General features: G+C 38.9%; 1 protein-coding gene across 1 annotated transcript; it reads right to left on the bottom strand.

Moving 5' to 3' along the window:
• Window positions 1-3,458: 3,458 nt before the first annotated feature.
• On the bottom strand, window positions 3,459-4,302 carry LOC122294497 (phylloplanin-like). Its single transcript, XM_043103281.1, has 2 exons — window positions 4,043-4,302; window positions 3,459-3,957 (listed from the first exon to the last, which is right to left on the bottom strand). Exons 1-2 carry the CDS (start codon window positions 4,215-4,217, stop codon window positions 3,671-3,673), a joined length of 462 nt encoding a protein of 153 aa, XP_042959215.1. The 5' UTR covers window positions 4,218-4,302; the 3' UTR covers window positions 3,459-3,670.
• Window positions 4,303-17,648: the final 13,346 nt, after the last annotated feature.

Here is a 17,648-nt window from a genome sequence, read left to right as displayed (position 1 = left end):
AGGTGTTTTATGTGCTGAAGAACAATTGACAATAGTAAAGATGTAGTCTTCAAAATCTCTCTCTTCCTCCTCTCCTCTCCATCTTCTTTTCTATTTTGTTCTATTTTCTACAGGATATCAGAGCTCTTGGCTAATGTTAGGTTATGTTTGAATGTCGAGATGAGCTGAGTTGATTTGAGTTCTATATAGATAGTAATGAATTGAGATGGTTGAGTGAATTTTATAGTATGTATTTAGATGAGTTTAAAATTTGTTTGGATGTTTAAATGAGTTTAGATATATTTATAAAGTCTTGTAAAATTTGTGGGACTCATAACTATGCTTGTCTCCCCACGTGCCAACTTGCAGTGATACTCTTAAACAAAAAACTTGTGCTGGTCGGAAGAAAGAAATGACAGAGGGAGAGAGAAAGAAAGAGAGAGAGAGACTAATGGACGGCTTGTTAGAGAGAGAAGAAACAAACAAGAGAGAGAGTTGACTGATTGTGTCAGAAAGAGAGAGAAAGAGAGAGAGAGAGAGCTGGCTTGTCACGCAGAGAGAGAGAGTTTATGGCTGAAAAAAAATAAAGCTGCAAGTTTACCGAATTCATCAGTAAAGCAGTTCACTTGTAGTGTTTGGATGGTTGAAAGAGATTAAAGTAGAGGCAACTCAGCTGAGTTTGGGAACAACTGGCTCGATTATGTGGACTATTTATGTTAAAGTTCTTTGGCTAGCTTTACTTTCCACAAAATTTTCTTAGTTATGTTCCTTTTCCTTTTTTAATATTATTTTTTTCATATCAGATCACCAATTGACTGTACGAATTGCCATTGGCATTTTGGCATTAGAGCCATCGAGTTTGGCCTAGTATCTCTTGTAGTTTTTTTTTTTTTTCGTTTGTGATTAGACTCATACTCAACGTATTATTTGGCATTCTTTTTTGTTCACCATACGTTCTTTATAGGCTTCTTACGCATTTAACGAATCACTGTTTGTGATAGGTTTCATATTCAACGTGTTATTTGGTATTCTTTTCCATTCACCACAGATTCTCTAGAGGCTTTTTATGCATTTAACAGATCAATGCTCATGATAAGTCTTATATTTAATGTGTTCTTTAGTGTTTTTTTTTTCACCACACATGACGTCCTCTAGAGGCTTCCTATGCATTTAATAGATTGTTGTTCGTGATAAGTCTCATATTCAATGTGTTCTTTTCCATTCATCACACATATTTCAAAGGCTTCCTATATGCACTTAACGGATCGCTGCCCTTTTTTTCACCATCAATCTCATACATCGGTTTATTTCTACTTGCTATCCACTTGCGCCATGTGTCACAAATACAACTTTTGTTGGGTCCACAAATCCCATTCCCCTGGGCCCCAGCCGGCAACGTGATCTTATCTCTAAACTCAAGATGACATCTTCATCACATCTTGATCAAGATGTCATCTTGAGTTTGAGGGGATGGTAGAATATTACCATACTTAGAATATATATTTATATATAATATTCTAGCTAGTATGTATGGTAATATGACTTAATCTTTATTTTGTAAATCAATTATACTAATTGATTTATTGTATTTCCATTATTTTTCTAATCTCATTCATCTATAAATAGGGACATATTTTATGTATATAAGCACAATTGACAATAGTAAAGATGTAGCCCTAAAAGTCTTTCTTCTCCATCTCCTTTTCTATTTTCTACCTATGTTTTTTAAATTGCTTGAATCAAATCTCTTCCCAGTTCCCCCCCCCCCCCCCCCCCCGGGCATGAAAGCTCAAATGCTCTACAGCTTTCTTAAAAGTCTATAACATTTTCAACCAATTTTGGCAAACCAATTATGAGTTTTGATAAATATCTTTATATAGTCTTTAAGGTAAGCTATAAAAAAATTAGACCCCTCTACAGTTAATTAATTCTTTTCAAATTCAAGTTGCTAAATCAAATTGATCCCTCAATTGAAAATTCGTTAGCAAAGAATACGTAAAAATGATTGTATATAGAATTTTTGTTACTGATACATACCACCACAAGTACTGCATGCCATGTGTAATTAACTATTTTTTGAACTTGTATTGCTGTGATTTTGCAGGTGAACTTTTTCTTGCTGCAGTGGCTTCTAGATGTTCAAACTAAGGGCACAGAGAGACAAGGAAAGGTCTCTAAGCTGACCAAGCAAGAGATCTTGATGTTGAATATAGGATCTATGTCAACGGGGGCACAGGTTCTTGCTATAAAGAATGATTTGGCAAAGTTGCAACTTACATCTCCAGTGTGCACCAATAGAGGGGAGAAGATTGCCCTCAGTCGACGAGTTGAGAAGCACTGGCGTCTGATTGGTTGGGGTCAGATCCAAGCTGGAACCACACTTGGCGTCTTGCCTTGCCCCATTTGAGTTGAATTTATACGCACATAGACAGAAGAAGAACAATGTGGAACGATAGGCAATTGTTGGGAATCATTTTTGTCAGATGGATAAGAAAACATTGTTTTCATTGCCATTATTTCTAATGTTTCATTTTTCTTTTGGGATCGTGTTACTTCGTGCTGTCAACACCTTTTGAGTTTTGGAGTATTCATTTTAATTTACGAGGCTATTTCTTATTGATTTATCTTGGCCTATTCAACATTTTGCTTCTTGCATTGTTTATTTCAAATTTGAACCATATTGGTGAGCAAATGATTGGCCTCAATTTCGTTATAAGATCTTTTTTCTCAGTTTTTTTGTTTTGCTTTTGTTCATAACATTTCAGAAGCTGAGATTGAAGACTGGAACCTCATGGCTAGGACTTGAAGAGATAGAAAGTCTAATAAGTTGGACTTAGTTCAATCCATATATATATATAATATTCTAGCTAGTATGTATGGTAAATTGGTAATGACTTATTCTATATTTTGTAAATCAATTATACTAACTGATCTATTGGATTTCCATTATTTTTCTAATCTCATTCATCTATAAATAGGGACATATTTTATGTATTCAAGAACAATTGACAATAGTAAAGATGTAGCCCTAAAAGTCTCTCTTCTCCTTCTCCTTTTCTATTTTATTCAATTTTCTACCTTTGTTTTTTAAATTGCTTGAATCAAAGCTGTTCCCAGTTCCCCCCGCATGGATCCAGCAAAGCTCAAATGCTCTACAGCTTTCTTAAAAGTCTATAACATTTTCAACCAATTTTGGCAAACCAATTATGAGTTTTGATAAATATCTTTATATAGTCTTTAAGGTAAGCTATAAAAAATTAGACCCCTCTGCAGTTAATTAATTCTTTCCAAATTCAAGTTGCTAAATCAAATTGATCCCTCAATTGAAAATTGGTTAGCAAAGAATACGTAAAAGTGATGCCAATTGCAATTAACTGTTGGCCACTATCTCCGAAAAATGTGTTAATATTAGATACATACACACACACATATATATACAATCAAAAACAGAATGGATGGAAGATTCAGAAACAAGCTAGTTTTGATAGAAGGCTTAATTTATTCCTTAATGACAGCAGAACTGCTTCGTAAAGAAGTTTACAGTTTTGATCATGACAACCTTCGCAATAAGAAAGGAGACAACTCTTAGGATATGACGACTTACTTTAGAAAAGTAATATTTAATACTATAATCTTCCTGTGATTGGTCATGATAGGCCTTATTCGCATACGTATTTAACTTATTTGTTGATCAAACTGTGACATTAACAAGGACGAACCCACCTGGAACAATGTTGATATTATTAATAAGTCCAACAGTAGTGTTTCCTATAAACTGTAAGGGCGAGCGCAAGACCCCCACACCGGGAAGAGTAGCGTTGCACCTGGCGAGTGGTGTGATGACAAATAGATTGCACTCGGCCAAGATTGAAGAGAGCGTTTGTCGTGGAATGAACTGCATCAAGAACAATCCTAACCTATTCGTCGTTGCCCTCGAAACCACATCTCCAATTCCACACCGCAGTTGTACCCGAGCATCTACAACAATATGACAAAGTGATGAACATACTAGGAATATTTAAGCATGCACGCAGTGGTAATAAATTTTGAGAAATTAACTTACTTGGGAAGACCGGGCTGGCAGTACTACCAGTGGCATTGATAGAGCAAAACACAGTCCCCTGTATGCGGATCCGATCCAGCAGACGACCTACGGTCCCCAATTGTGCTACTGCTATTGGGGCTGCTACTGCAACGACTACCATGAGCAAAACAAAGACAGCTGATTTCGAGGCCATGTTTCGTACGTTGATTACTAACAGAGTATCAGTACTTCAGTTACAGTGTCTTGCTCTAATAATATCACTAGTGACTTGCAGGAACTCTGCCCATGCGTGCAACCATTTTATAGGATATGAGTGTCCAACTTGCAACCGATTTTTCTGGCTTGAATCATAAATAGCTTGCTGCATATGCACGCATGCGTGTAGAGGTAAACTACAATTTGGAGGATCCGTTCTGCTCCTTGCCCCTTAATTTTGGTAAACACAAAATTCACCGGTAACTCATTTAATTCTTTCCAAAAGTTCGTAGATGGGTCCATTGCTCTAAACTAGAGAGCGCGAATTCAAAGTTCGTTACTTCAAAATGTTGTAGATAGGTCCATATATACATATAATGCTTGTGCAAATCCAGGTTTTTGCCAACTTTTCTTTGATCTCATACTACAATTACAGCTAGTTGCTTCCGGCGCCTGCGGGCATTCGGGGTGGAATTTGCAGACAGCGACAGACCGCTTGATGTCAATATCATGAATTGTGCATTGGATGTTGATCAACGAAAGCTTTCTATAGCCCTTTCATCCGAAGTCCCTTCACTCTTTACAACACCTGTAACGCCCCCCATACCCGGAGGGTCTAGGAATTAGTTTCTGTCTCTTAAAACCACAACTCAACAATACGAATATATATTCTAAATGACAAGAAAACAACTTCATAAAATGTAAAATTCATTTATTCCAAACCTATACGTTTCTTCGTAACTGAGCCCGAATATGTAAAACAAAATAAGAAAATCGAAAAACTCCACAAGGCTCAAAAACCGTACCCTTCACTCACAATACTTTCATAGCAAAGAATTAAATTCTAAAATAAAATACTCCAGTGGTCCTTGTCCCCTTTGGCACTTATTCAAAATTGGTAACCCACTTGTACCTATCAAGCACTTATTCCTCTATGCTCAACTAGTCTCATCCATGCTTTCTATTCTTGATGTTCAACCGGCATCCCAAAGTCATCTGAAAAATAATAGAGAAAAATTGATGAGTTATCAACAACTTAGTAAGCAGTGATCCTATACCAGTATGTAAACACAAGCCACTTACAGAATGCATAAGACAATCAGCCATTGTCAAAATAGTAGTGATATTTCTAGAAGCATCTTATTTCATATATATATATATATATAATAATGGATCTTCGGCACAAGCATATTGAAGAACATTAGAAATAGAACAGATGTCACTACAAGAAATATGTTATTTAGCCACGATTTTCCTCCCCATGACAACCGCTGGTGGGAAATAGATGGCTTATGCCACAACAAGTCAACAACGAAATGGGTATTGTTTATTGTCACGAGTTATTGTGCGACGACTCATAAACCGTGCGTATAAGTGGCCTTCAACGACGACATTTGTGTCGTGTTAAAAGGGTGAGCGGGATTTAAAACTAGAACACAGGCCATTAATCAAAAGCCCTTCACACGGTCAGTGTAAAGGATTCGGAAACCATATACGAGCCGAGCCCCAACCTGAAATTTCACCTCACCTTCGACTACTCTTAGACAGACTCGATCATCGACGGTGGTTTCCGAAACGTCGGCGTCCTTCGACTTCCACTTGCTGGTGACAGTTGCCGCCCATTACCACCTCACTGCCGCCAGTTCGCGCCACGAGCCGGGTAGGGCGTTTATTTCGCTTTTCAAGATCGAGCATCTCTCCCTCTCCCACTTGGTAAATCTCTTCCCTATTGCTGCCTCGTAAGACTTTCACGAGATGTATCTCTGGCGATTGAGCCCGTTTCATTCTCTGGAAATGTTTCCATCTGCTTGTTTAGGTACGAATAGGGGTTTAAAGGGACGATGATGAATGCTTAAACACAAAATTAGATATCTTGTCTTGGAGGTAGATCTATGCGCATGCTAGGAACTTTATTATACAAGTCTAATTTCAGGATTATTTAATTAGGTAAATATCCTGGTTATTCCTTGGTTATGCACTCCATGTAAACACCTGCTGCCGATTGCCATCTTTAGTTCTTCACCCTGCGAAGGCTAGTTTTTCTGGAAATTACCATAAATTGCGTGATACAGGAATATTTATGAGCTTCATTAATTAGGAAATTAAATAAGTTTCAGGGGGCTAGCATCAAGTATAGATATAGAGATTTCCTTGAGCACTTGAGACTGATGCAAGTCCAGGATGATCAATAGGATTTCTCCTGGTGTTTTTCATTAGATCTGTAGTATGTTGATCCAAATTCACCTACACGTTTAGCATACATTGAGGCTCATGAAGTACTTACATATACATATATATATATATATGCCTAGCTATTAGTATGTAATAAATGTACCAAGATTTTGCCATGTCAAGGAGTACTGGCATGAGTTTTTGTAAATTGGGTGCTGCATAACATCTCAGGATTCCACCAATGTGGAATTCATGGCCAAGAAAACATGTGGTCATTTCAATACAATGACGACTGAGATAACTTGTACAGACTTGAATCATAAAGCATGAATGCCAAGATTTGGTCCATGAACAATTTTCCATTTTCTGTTTTAAATGTGAAATGTTGAAGGAGATTGTGGCTTATCTGGCTTTCTCTTATGAGTGAGAAGGCCAGCAGAAATTCCTCCTCTTTTTGCCCTATTTGTAACTCAAATTTAACATGTTGTTATAATGCTCCTGCCCTGTGTTCACCCAACCTATATATTTAATTAACAAGTCCTTTGTCAATCTCATAAAATTTTGTGGTCCTATGAATTTAATGACTTGTCACTTACCTAGTACTAATGACCAGCAGTGGGAGAGGGAGAAGCTTATACTGTGCTGTCAGCAAGCTGAACATGTGATCTAATGTTTATCTTGTGGGAGGCACATAATCCTATATAAATTTATGTGTTACAAAACATCATCTTAAATGATTTGCTGAGACCACAAAAGTGTTTAATTTATGATTTTAGTTGAAAGCTGCTTGTGTAAATTATGGAAGTATAAAGTGTGATGAAACATAACACTTTCATCACACTTGGAGGGTTATTATTAATGCTGTAACATTTCAGCATGCACTTCTTTCCAATAGCCCCTTCTTCAATTGTGGCATAGCTATGAATCTTGCCCTGTTTTGCATATGAGAAGCCCCTCTTGGCACTAACTAAATCATGTGGAAGCTGAATGACCAGATGGTTATCCCTGTTGTGCTTCCTGATCTCTGATGCTCTTTACCTCTACTGTCATAATGTAGAGTACCCAATATATATGCCTTATCTTGCCCTCTCTCGCTCTCTCTCTCTCTCTCTCTCTCTCTCTCTCTCTCTCTCTCTCTCTCTCTCTCTCTCTCTCTCTCTCTCTCTCTCTCTCTCTCTCTCAAGAGCCAGAAATAAACTGTTGGGGAATTTGAGTGTCTGTAATGTACCGGTTATGTTGTATTCTAAAGGTTCTTCCAAAAAGATATGTGTACATTCTGGTTTAATGAGTGTATTAGTCCATGTAAGCAGTTCTCAATTCATTCATAATTGGCCTTTATTTAGATTTGCAATAGTTATATATATTTGTACATGAAAATGTTTAGAATATGTTGTCTGCAGGGCATGAAATGTTCTTTTAATGTCCCTTTATCAATCGTTTACCTTTCCGTTGTCGACGAAGAGAAAGAAACTTCCTATCTCTACCAGTGACCACAAACATGATTGGACTCATCATCCAATTTAAGGATATTACTTAAAACTGTATTTACACAATGAGTTTTTATATCTAACTCATTGCATCGCAGGCAGCTGACAGTAGTGTTACTTTTAATGCTTACTTATAATTTTTTACAATACCACATGATATAACCTGCCAAAATCCCTCACTACTCATTGTGACGCCCCCAAATCCCCACGCACGGACACGGGGAAATCGAGACGTCCGGATGGTGACAACCCGGTTCACCACCCTATCAACGAGTGCCAAGTGTGTGCAAAGGAAGAAATGTGTACGAAGGAACACGCAGCGGATAACGAAAGTCATATAACTAAGTACCAGAACTTTCTTAATATAATACAAGCTATTTAAAACATACATAAATAAAATATTACAAGACACGAATATAGTTTTAAACCACACTATAAAGCATAACTTCGACTCAAAACTCCGGCGGAGCCGCATCCTCGGGCTCAGCCTCTTCCTCCTCCTCGAATCCTGCACCAAAATCTACGGAACCAAAAATGGTACCGCAGGTAAGTAAAATCCAAACACCACTAGATAAAAGCATATAGAACTCAAACAATATGCATGAAGTGATGCCAATGCGTAAAACCCATAAAATCATATTTTTACCACGCACGCCAAAAATCCCATTTGGCCCAAAACATATCATTTCCAAATATCACGCCAAAAGTCACATTTGGCTCATATCAAACTCAATCCATTATCCATTTTATCCGTATGCACCATGACCTCCCCTAGGGGTCATCCGCACACCCTGGCTCCAGTGCCACACCGCAGAATACCACCACGCATGTGACATCTAACGAGCGATGCCCAGTTCCGCGCCCCGCGCGTTCGTAGCCAAGCATCCTCTAGCCCTCACCAGCGAAGGGCCACGGAGTCGGTGCGTAGGGCGATGCCCGGTTCCGCGCCCGGCGCGTTCATAGCCGAGCATCCCTTAGCCCCCGCTCCCGTCGTCGCCCAGCGACAACTCAGGGGACATCACTCAGTTTATTCCGCTCCCGAGTGACCAGAGGAGCTCCACCGAGATAATACCCCATCCCGGCTTGCGGTCGTGATACACACGCACCCGTAAGTCTACTTACGCCAATAAACAGGCTTTTCTCAATTAAACAAAAGCACACGTGCATGCACCATGTAAATGCCATATCAATGCACAAAAATGATCAATCAACATAATTCAATAAAACAAGCAACTCCGTCCTCCATCCATCCGACCCCCGAACTCCTCGGACTCAGTCTGGAATCAGCCAACCAACAGATAAAATAATTATTGAATGAGCAAAATATATTTAAATCTGAAAGTAGGGTTTGGAAAATACTTACAGCGCTATATGGTAATTTTAGAAAGCTTGCGGCATTGCAAACGGCGGAAGGAAAGCAACGTAACAGTGAAAATTCACTGTGGCCGTGGGTTGTAAAATACCCACTTTTGAACGGGGACAAACCAGGGCTTGGGATTGATAGGGAATGGTCTAGGGATGATTATGAAGCTATTGGAAGTGGTGGTTGGCCGTGGGTGGCGGCGAAAACGGCGGAGGGAGGCCGGATTTCCCAAAAAGGAAAGCTAGCTCGTGTGAGCTGTTCCGGTGGCTATTAGGGGCCGAAAATGGGTGGGTTAGGACGGCAAGGGACCGGTGATGAAGTGGTGAAGAAATGGTGGCCGGAGGTGGAGTGACGGCGGCGGATCGGGGCAAAAACTGTGGGGACTTCAAGGGCATTTTCCGGCCAAACGGCTGGCCGGATGGGGCTGGGATTTGGTGGGGGGTTGTGCCGGAGGGAGGGGCTTCAACCGGTGGGGGCAGTGTACCGCACGGCGGCCGGACAGCGGCGGGTCGAGGGGTTGGGTGGCTTACGGCGTGGGAGAGGAGAGAGAGAGAGAGAGAGCCGATCGGGAGAGGAAGGAAGAAGAAAAAGAAAAGAAAGAAAAAAGAGAAAAAAAAATTAAAGAAGAAAAAGAAAAGAGAAAAAAGGAAAAAGGAAAAAGTGAAAAAGAGATGTAGGAAAGAGATGAGGTCCAATCCTCACTCCGGGAAAACAAAACAAATCTGCCGAAACGAGATTAAAAACCGTAAAACAAATAAATAAATAAAACACAACATCTAATAAATTAAAAACCAATTTTAAACGCAATAAATTAAAATAAATAAACTAATATATTAATTAAAATAAAAACCACCCTTCAGCGAAAATACACGCGAAAGCGGGTCATCACACTCATTGTGAGGGATTTTGGCAATTTTTTGTGATAAGTAGAACCTGTCTTCTCTGAGCCCATCCACTCATATATTCCATGGTTTGTCAATTCAAAATTTTTTCTTGTGATTTGGCCAGGGTGTTGCTGTTACCATAAAAACTTCTCAGATTAACCACGAAGGTGAGTATCTTCAATTAGTTAGTGCTTGGCTGATTGGATCTTAAACCTTGTATTGAGCTGTTTCCTATGCCATATATGCACTCTGTTCTGTTTGAATATTAATTTTTGACTACTATGTTGCAATTCATAATTTTGTTAGTATATTGCTTATCATCCCATTTGCAAATATTGATACTTTCAGCTATAAAGTATAGTGTTTATCTGTGACCAGTGGAAATGATCAAATGCACCAAATTGTTATTGAGTTTGAAATATCTTGTCGACATGGTTATATAGCTGGGCCACGTGGGTAGAAAACTGATGCAATATACATGAGGAATGTTTACAGAATTTCACCTTGGAATGAATATACTTGGAAAGTGTTTCATCATAAAGCCTATCACTTCCCAAGCATATTCAGTCCCGAAAATTGGCTAAGTAGGACTAGGAGAACATGCCCTCTTTAAGCTGACCATAGTGTAATCATGCACTTGTTGTATTGCCTAGTTACAAAAAATTGGGTTTCACAATTTTTTTGCTGAACAAGTATAAGAGTAAAAATGCTCTGTTATTTATACGTTATATAATACTTTATATAAAGTATAGCTTCTCATATATGCAATGAGAAGCAATTTGCCTAGCCCATCTCCATAGACTTTAACCCTGGTTCTCAAAGCGCACTTCATACCTGCTTGGGAATTGTCATCGCACATGGGTTGTATTATTACCACGTATAATTTTAAGATCTCCCGAAACACAAACATCTTTGTCTCCTTTCAAATAGGCAGTTTCTTAAGAACTGCCTATTTCTGTGCGTATAAGATTTAAGGGCCATGATCAACAATTACAGTATATTTCAAAACTGAGTCTTAATTCTCTTAATGTGATTCCATACTATATAGTTGTTCATAGATGTAACTTTCCTTTTTTGCTATTTGTCATACATATTCATACAGATGTATATTTCTATATACATATGTATGTATATATATATACACGTGGTGTTTGGGAATTACTAGGAAAGCATCTAGGACCTTAATGTATTCATTTACATATGGTCTTTAAAATCATTACAGCAAACATGTATTGACCACGTCAATACATGGATGCCTTTGACAGTTATCACTCCATACAATGCTCACGAACAATCCTAGCACCCATTTTGCAAATTAAGCTCTTCCTTACTGTTCCAATCTATCTTCAACTACTTTCACGATAAACTAAAATACACTCAATTCATTCTGTCCTTTGTGTAACAAGATTTTCCACATACCTGATTTTAACTTGTACAATTCCTATGAACTCAACCAGATGGACAAGGCTTGGATGCATATTGAAGATAGATTGCGTTCCAATGAATATGCTGAAGGTGTTAAACACTTCTTAGATGTGGCAAAGGCCCATGCACCTGGTAGAGACTGCATTAGGTGTCCATGTAGGAGATGCCGAAATCGTACTTTCCATCCCTTTGGAGTGGTCCAGGATCACTTGTTCATCATAGGAATTGATACATCTTATACGGCATGGATATTCCATGGCGAGGAGGAATTGTTGCCTGAATTTTCCACAGATTCTGAGGAAGAAGTTCCTCATGCCTATAACTACAATGACTACATTGATGATGTAGACGAGATGTTAGATGACATCCGTGTGGGATCCTTTATGGATAATTCCTATGGAACATAATTGAATTTAGATGAAGGGCCTTCACAACACACCGCTCATGATCCGCTACATACTACCTTCGAAGAGTTGCTAGAGAATGCAAGAAAGCCACTTTATCCAAACTGCACAAACGTCTCACAGCTATCATTCATAGTCAAGTTGCTTCACATAAAGACAGTTGGTGGTTGGACTGTGAAGTCTTTTGACATGGTTATAAAGCTCTTGCAAGCAGCATTTCCTCATGCACTGTTTCCTGCCTCATTCCACGAGGCTCCTTACAGCAGGGTTTGGGATTGGTTACAAAAAAATACATGTATGCCCAAATGATTGTGCCTTGATTTGGAAGGAGCATGCTGATAAAGATGAGTGCCCTAAATGCAATGGATCTAGGTGGGCCTCAATCCCTCATCTCCAACAGAGGATACCCCAAAAAGTCCTCTGATATTTTCCTTTGAAGCCGCAGTTGCAAAGGCTGTTTATGTCAAAGAAGACTGCACAGTCAATGAGATGGCATGTTGAAGAGCGTGTTGATGATCCCAATTTAATGAGACATCCAGCGGATTCCAGTGTATGGAAAGACTTCGATAACAAACATGCTGGGTTTGCCCAGGATCCTCATAATGTTAGACTTGGTCTAGCCAGTGATGGGTTCAACCCATTCAATAATCTTAGCAAACCTTACAGCATTTGGCTAGTGCTACTTGTGCCTTACAACTTGCCCCCTTGGTTATGCATGAAAGATCCATACGTGATGATGTCATTATTAATCCCTGGCCCAAAGGCTCCGAGAAATGATATAGACGTGTTCTTGCGTCCCCTAATAGATGAGTTGACAGATTTGTGGGTGGAGGGAATTCATACATATGACGCATACAAATGAGAATTGTTTCAGTTGAGGGCAGCCTTACTTTGGACCATTAATGACTTTCCTGCATATGCTAACCTTTCTGGTTAGAGCACAAAGGGTAAGTTGGCATGCCCTTCGTGTAACGCTGGGACAGATTCATTGTGGCTTGTGCATGGTCGAAAACATTGTTATATGGCCCATCGTCTTTGGTTGGCCCAAGATCACAGTTGAAGGAGGAAAAAGTCAGCTTTTAATGGTAAGGAGGAACATCGTCTCCAACCGAGAATGGTGGAGGGACAAGCTTTAATGGAGCAATTACATGAGGTCTCAAATGTGCAGTTTGGAAAATCAGCAAGGAAGAGAAAACGCATGCCCAATGAACTAAATTGGACAAAAAAGAGTATCTTCTTTGAACTTCCGTACTGGTTAGACTTGGGATTGTGACATAACTTAGACGTCATGCATATTGAGAAAAATATTTGTGAGAATGTGATGGGAACCTTGAAGAATATTGAAGGAAAAAGTAAGGACACCGCTGCTGCGCATATGGATTTGGAAGATCTTGGACTAAGGAAAGAATTACATCTCAGACATGATGGTACGCAAACTTCTATGAGCCTTGCTTGTTATATGTTAAACGTAAATGAGCGAAGGAGTTTTTGTGCACGATTGGCGGAAGTTAAATTTCCTGATAGCTTTGCCTCTAATATTGCCCGGTGTGTCAACGTTACTGATGGAAAAATAATGGGAATGAAGAGCCATGATTGTCACATCTTCATGCAATATTTGTTGCCGGTTGTTATTGGTGGGTACCTACGACCGGATGTGCGTCGATGTTTAATTGAGTTGTGTTTGTTTTTCAAAGAATTATGTTCTCAAACACTAGACATAACAGTGTTGAAATGGCTTCAAGCTAATATCCCCATCATTATTTGCAAACTGGAAATGATATTTCCACCAGCATTTTTCGATATCATGGTTCATCTTGCTATTCATCTGCCAGATGAAGCTTTGCTAGCAGGCCCTGTCCAATACAGGTGGATGTACCCATTCGAGAGGTATATGGGTAAGTTCAAACGGTATGTCCGCAATAGAGCCCGTCCAGAAGGCTCAATTGCAGAGGCATATTTGCATGTCGAGTGCTTGACTTTTTGCTCTATGTACCTTAATGATATCGAGACTAGACATAATCGAGAGGAACGTAATACGGACACAGTTGGGCCGAGCTCCGAAAATTCAAATATATCGGTTTTCATCCAAAAGGTGAGCCCACTAGGGGCAGCAAGAATGGCATATTTGCCCGACTCTCTATTGGGCAAGGCCACGTGGTACGTCCTTAATAATTGTCCAGAGATCGAGGACTATTTAGAGTAAGTCCAATTCAGCCAATAATATTTTCTGAATTTTGTCAGTGGAACATCTTTTAAATATTGATATATATTTATATTTACAGGGATCACCGTAACAAGATGAAAGAAGAGGACCCAACTAATTTCGAGCGTAGGCACCAAATTGAATTTCCAACGTGGTTTAGAACACGCGTAAGATTTCTCTATTTCATATGCAAGAATATCCCTTTATCGTAACTTAGCCTTTTCATAATATTGTTATTGATAAAATCAAATATCCATGCTAGATTGCTGAGTTGCACTCAATGACTCCCCCCGCTGTGAGCGATGACATATTTGCATTGAGTTGTGGTCCAGATCCACGTGTCGCATCATATTTTGGATGTATAATGAATGGAATTCGGTTTCACACAAAGCAGCTCGAAGGGCGTCGTCACACCCAAAACAGTGGGGTTGTTGTTCATGGCGAACATCAAGGTTTGCCTGTTGACTTTTACGGTGTGTTGCAAGACATCATAGAATTACGCTATATGGGTTGGCGTAAGTGTTTCATTTTTAAATGTGATTGGTGGGACATTGGCGATACAAGAAGGGGCATACATGTTGGGGAGCACTTCACGAGTGTTAATACCAACCGGCAATGGTATAAAGATGAGCCATTTGCCCTGGCTTGCCAAACGTTGCAAGTATTTTACATCAAGGACCCGAATTGGGGGGGAAGTTGGCACGCGGTACACAAGATAACCAATAGGAATGTTTACAATATTCACCACAATACCTCAGACTTGCATGATGATGCTGATGATGATGATGATGAGTCTGACACTGTTGACTCCGAAGACGAGAGTGACACTGAGGAATGGGAGTACGGCCTGGTTAATGAAACTAGCCTCGAGAGCCTCAATCCACTGACCCGAGGAGATGAAGACCAATTGCCGGTTGATCCGTCTACCCGGTCACCTGATGAGTTGTCTAGAGAACTCAGTGACGCTGATGATTGAGCTATAGACGTGTTTGTAGAAGGAGAACACAGAATATTGGTGAAAGACTTGGTACATATTGAAAACCTTAATAACACTATTATTGTATTTTCCAAAGCTATAACAACATGATTTAGAGGGGGGGGGGAACTATTGATGTAAGTATCTACAAGGCTAACCCAGATCATTGCTGTTTTTGTTCTACAAGGCTATTCCATGGTTATAAAATAAGTCAAGAATTCCCCCCCCCCCCAACCCAAACAACAACATACATGAAAATGAGGACAAGTGGATTGTCTAGATTTAATGGGAATTGTTATTCTATTTAAGAGCTTGGGACTTGGTACCATCATCATGAGGGATGATGGTACCAAATGTTTGTATTTATATTGGTGCCTGACCAGGTTTTAATTTACTCCATATGCAGACAGCGCGTGAGGTTTGTCAAAGAAGGGAAAGCGAAAACACCTTCATGGAAGATAGATGAAACAGTGGTATATAAATAGTATGCCTTCTTTACTTTTACTTGCAATGAGGTTTTCATAGTGTGGTTAGTGTATTGAATCGTCTATTACATTTTCTGCACTAAGCTTGTTAGTCTGCCGCATGTAAATTGGAATTATTTTAACATGCCTATGAACTGGTTGGTACTAGTTGAAATGAATGATGCTTCAGTTTGCCAGTTTCATATAAATAATTATGTGAGCTTATTTAGAATTTTGGTGGTCACCATACATAATTAAGTAATGGAACACAACGTACTAGTTGAAATATTCAAGGTACTAAGATGGTGCATAGAAGGTGTAATGTTCACAGGGAAAAACTAAAATCAAAGCAGCAGAATAATAATTGAATTAGTCACACTGATATAATTATTATTATTTAGTATGTCCAGGTTTTTCAAACATGTATTTCCTAATAGAAGAAATGGATGACACCAATATAGCTAGCAGTATCCATAAAATGATGTGGTACACGCATGCAAATGGGTTGATCTTCATAAGCAGTCACTCAAACTTATAAACTGCACTAAGTTCGTTTTTCACTGTTCTTGATGCTATCCACTGCTGATAAGGGTGCAGTTAGTCCGTGAAAGCAATGAAGTATTTGTGATTTCTTACGCAATTTAAATGGCATAGTGGTATATAAATATTACACAGATCATATTGGACAGTGTAATGCATTGACCTGGAGATGAGTTGGTTTAAGTCACATATCGATCCTCAAAATTGATATGTGAATGAGCTACTTTCAGTTTAATTTATTAAACTGCACCTAAAATGAATTTTCAGACCTAGTTGTCAAATTCAACTAGATGCTCTGCAGAATACATTGGGATCATGCAGCAATAACATGGGTTGGGGAATTCCATGGTTATACAGGAAGCCTTGTACCGGTTATTTATTGCATTGTGATATGGCCCATTTTTGTTGCATGCATATTGCTGCATGCAAACCAAAATATTCAGCCCAATGCCTCTGTACGTAAGAAAGACTCAGACTAGACAAAATTGGGAATTAACCAATTCTAATACAGGTTCTGTAGTATATCCATCAAAGACACATTAATGGATAAATTTAATATTACCAATTGGACACTTAACAGAGGAAACTGGTAGCTGATGGCATTTTCCTGGGATTGAATAGTCACAAGGTGGTCAAACCTGGCATATATTTGGCAGCCTTGCAGAAAGGTTGTACATTATATGGTATATGTAATTGTCACCATCCAGGTCTCTTGTAAGCCACAGAATACTTATGAATTTTCCAGTATTGCCAACTCAATGAAACCAAGAATGTTTCATTCAGTTAAAATATGGAAATGTAAAGGTAAAGGTCCAAATTGATAAGTGGAAGTGTGATGGACATTTGCCACCTTTATCACCAAGATCACAGTTGATAAAAATACAAGATGAAAGGGGAATAAGGTAAAGGAAAGCATAAAGCAGTTGTGAAATAATTGGTTTAGGCATAGTGGATAGAGCACCCCAAAATGGGCGTGAACTGGACAGAAATAAATTTTGGCCTAAACCAATGCAAACTTCCTATTGGTTCAATGACTATAATGAAGCTGGTTGCACAATCTTGTAATGGAATATTCCTGTAATTCCATGGTATACAAAAGGCAAGAAAATGCAATTTATATTATACAGAGTCAATAATTCAACCCAACTAAACCACTCATTATATACAATGCAAAAAAAATTATAAACATAAAAACAGGACGTGAATTATTACAGCAAGTTACAAATGATATTCTATTATACAGCAAAAATGCAATTTGATAGTGTTTAATGTCCCCTAAAGACTAGAGGAATCATATTTTCACACTGACACAACGTGTAAACCTATGACTTTGTGAAGCATATCATTTCAGGATCTCTATGGGTATAGTTTATATACAGATAAATTTATTTATTAAGGCAATGCACAAGTGGGGTTCAGTTCAGGCACTGAATAACGTAACCCAATTAAGGTGTTAAATGCCTGACTATTTTAACATGTCAGGAGAGAAAGCTATCCAAAAAGGACAAGCC

The sequence above is a fragment of the Carya illinoinensis genome, chromosome 2 (genome assembly GCF_018687715.1).
Source record: "Carya illinoinensis cultivar Pawnee chromosome 2, C.illinoinensisPawnee_v1, whole genome shotgun sequence".
In the NCBI taxonomy this organism is placed as follows: Eukaryota; Viridiplantae; Streptophyta; class Magnoliopsida; order Fagales; family Juglandaceae; genus Carya; species Carya illinoinensis.
This window is presented reverse-complemented; position numbering and strand designations above follow the sequence as displayed.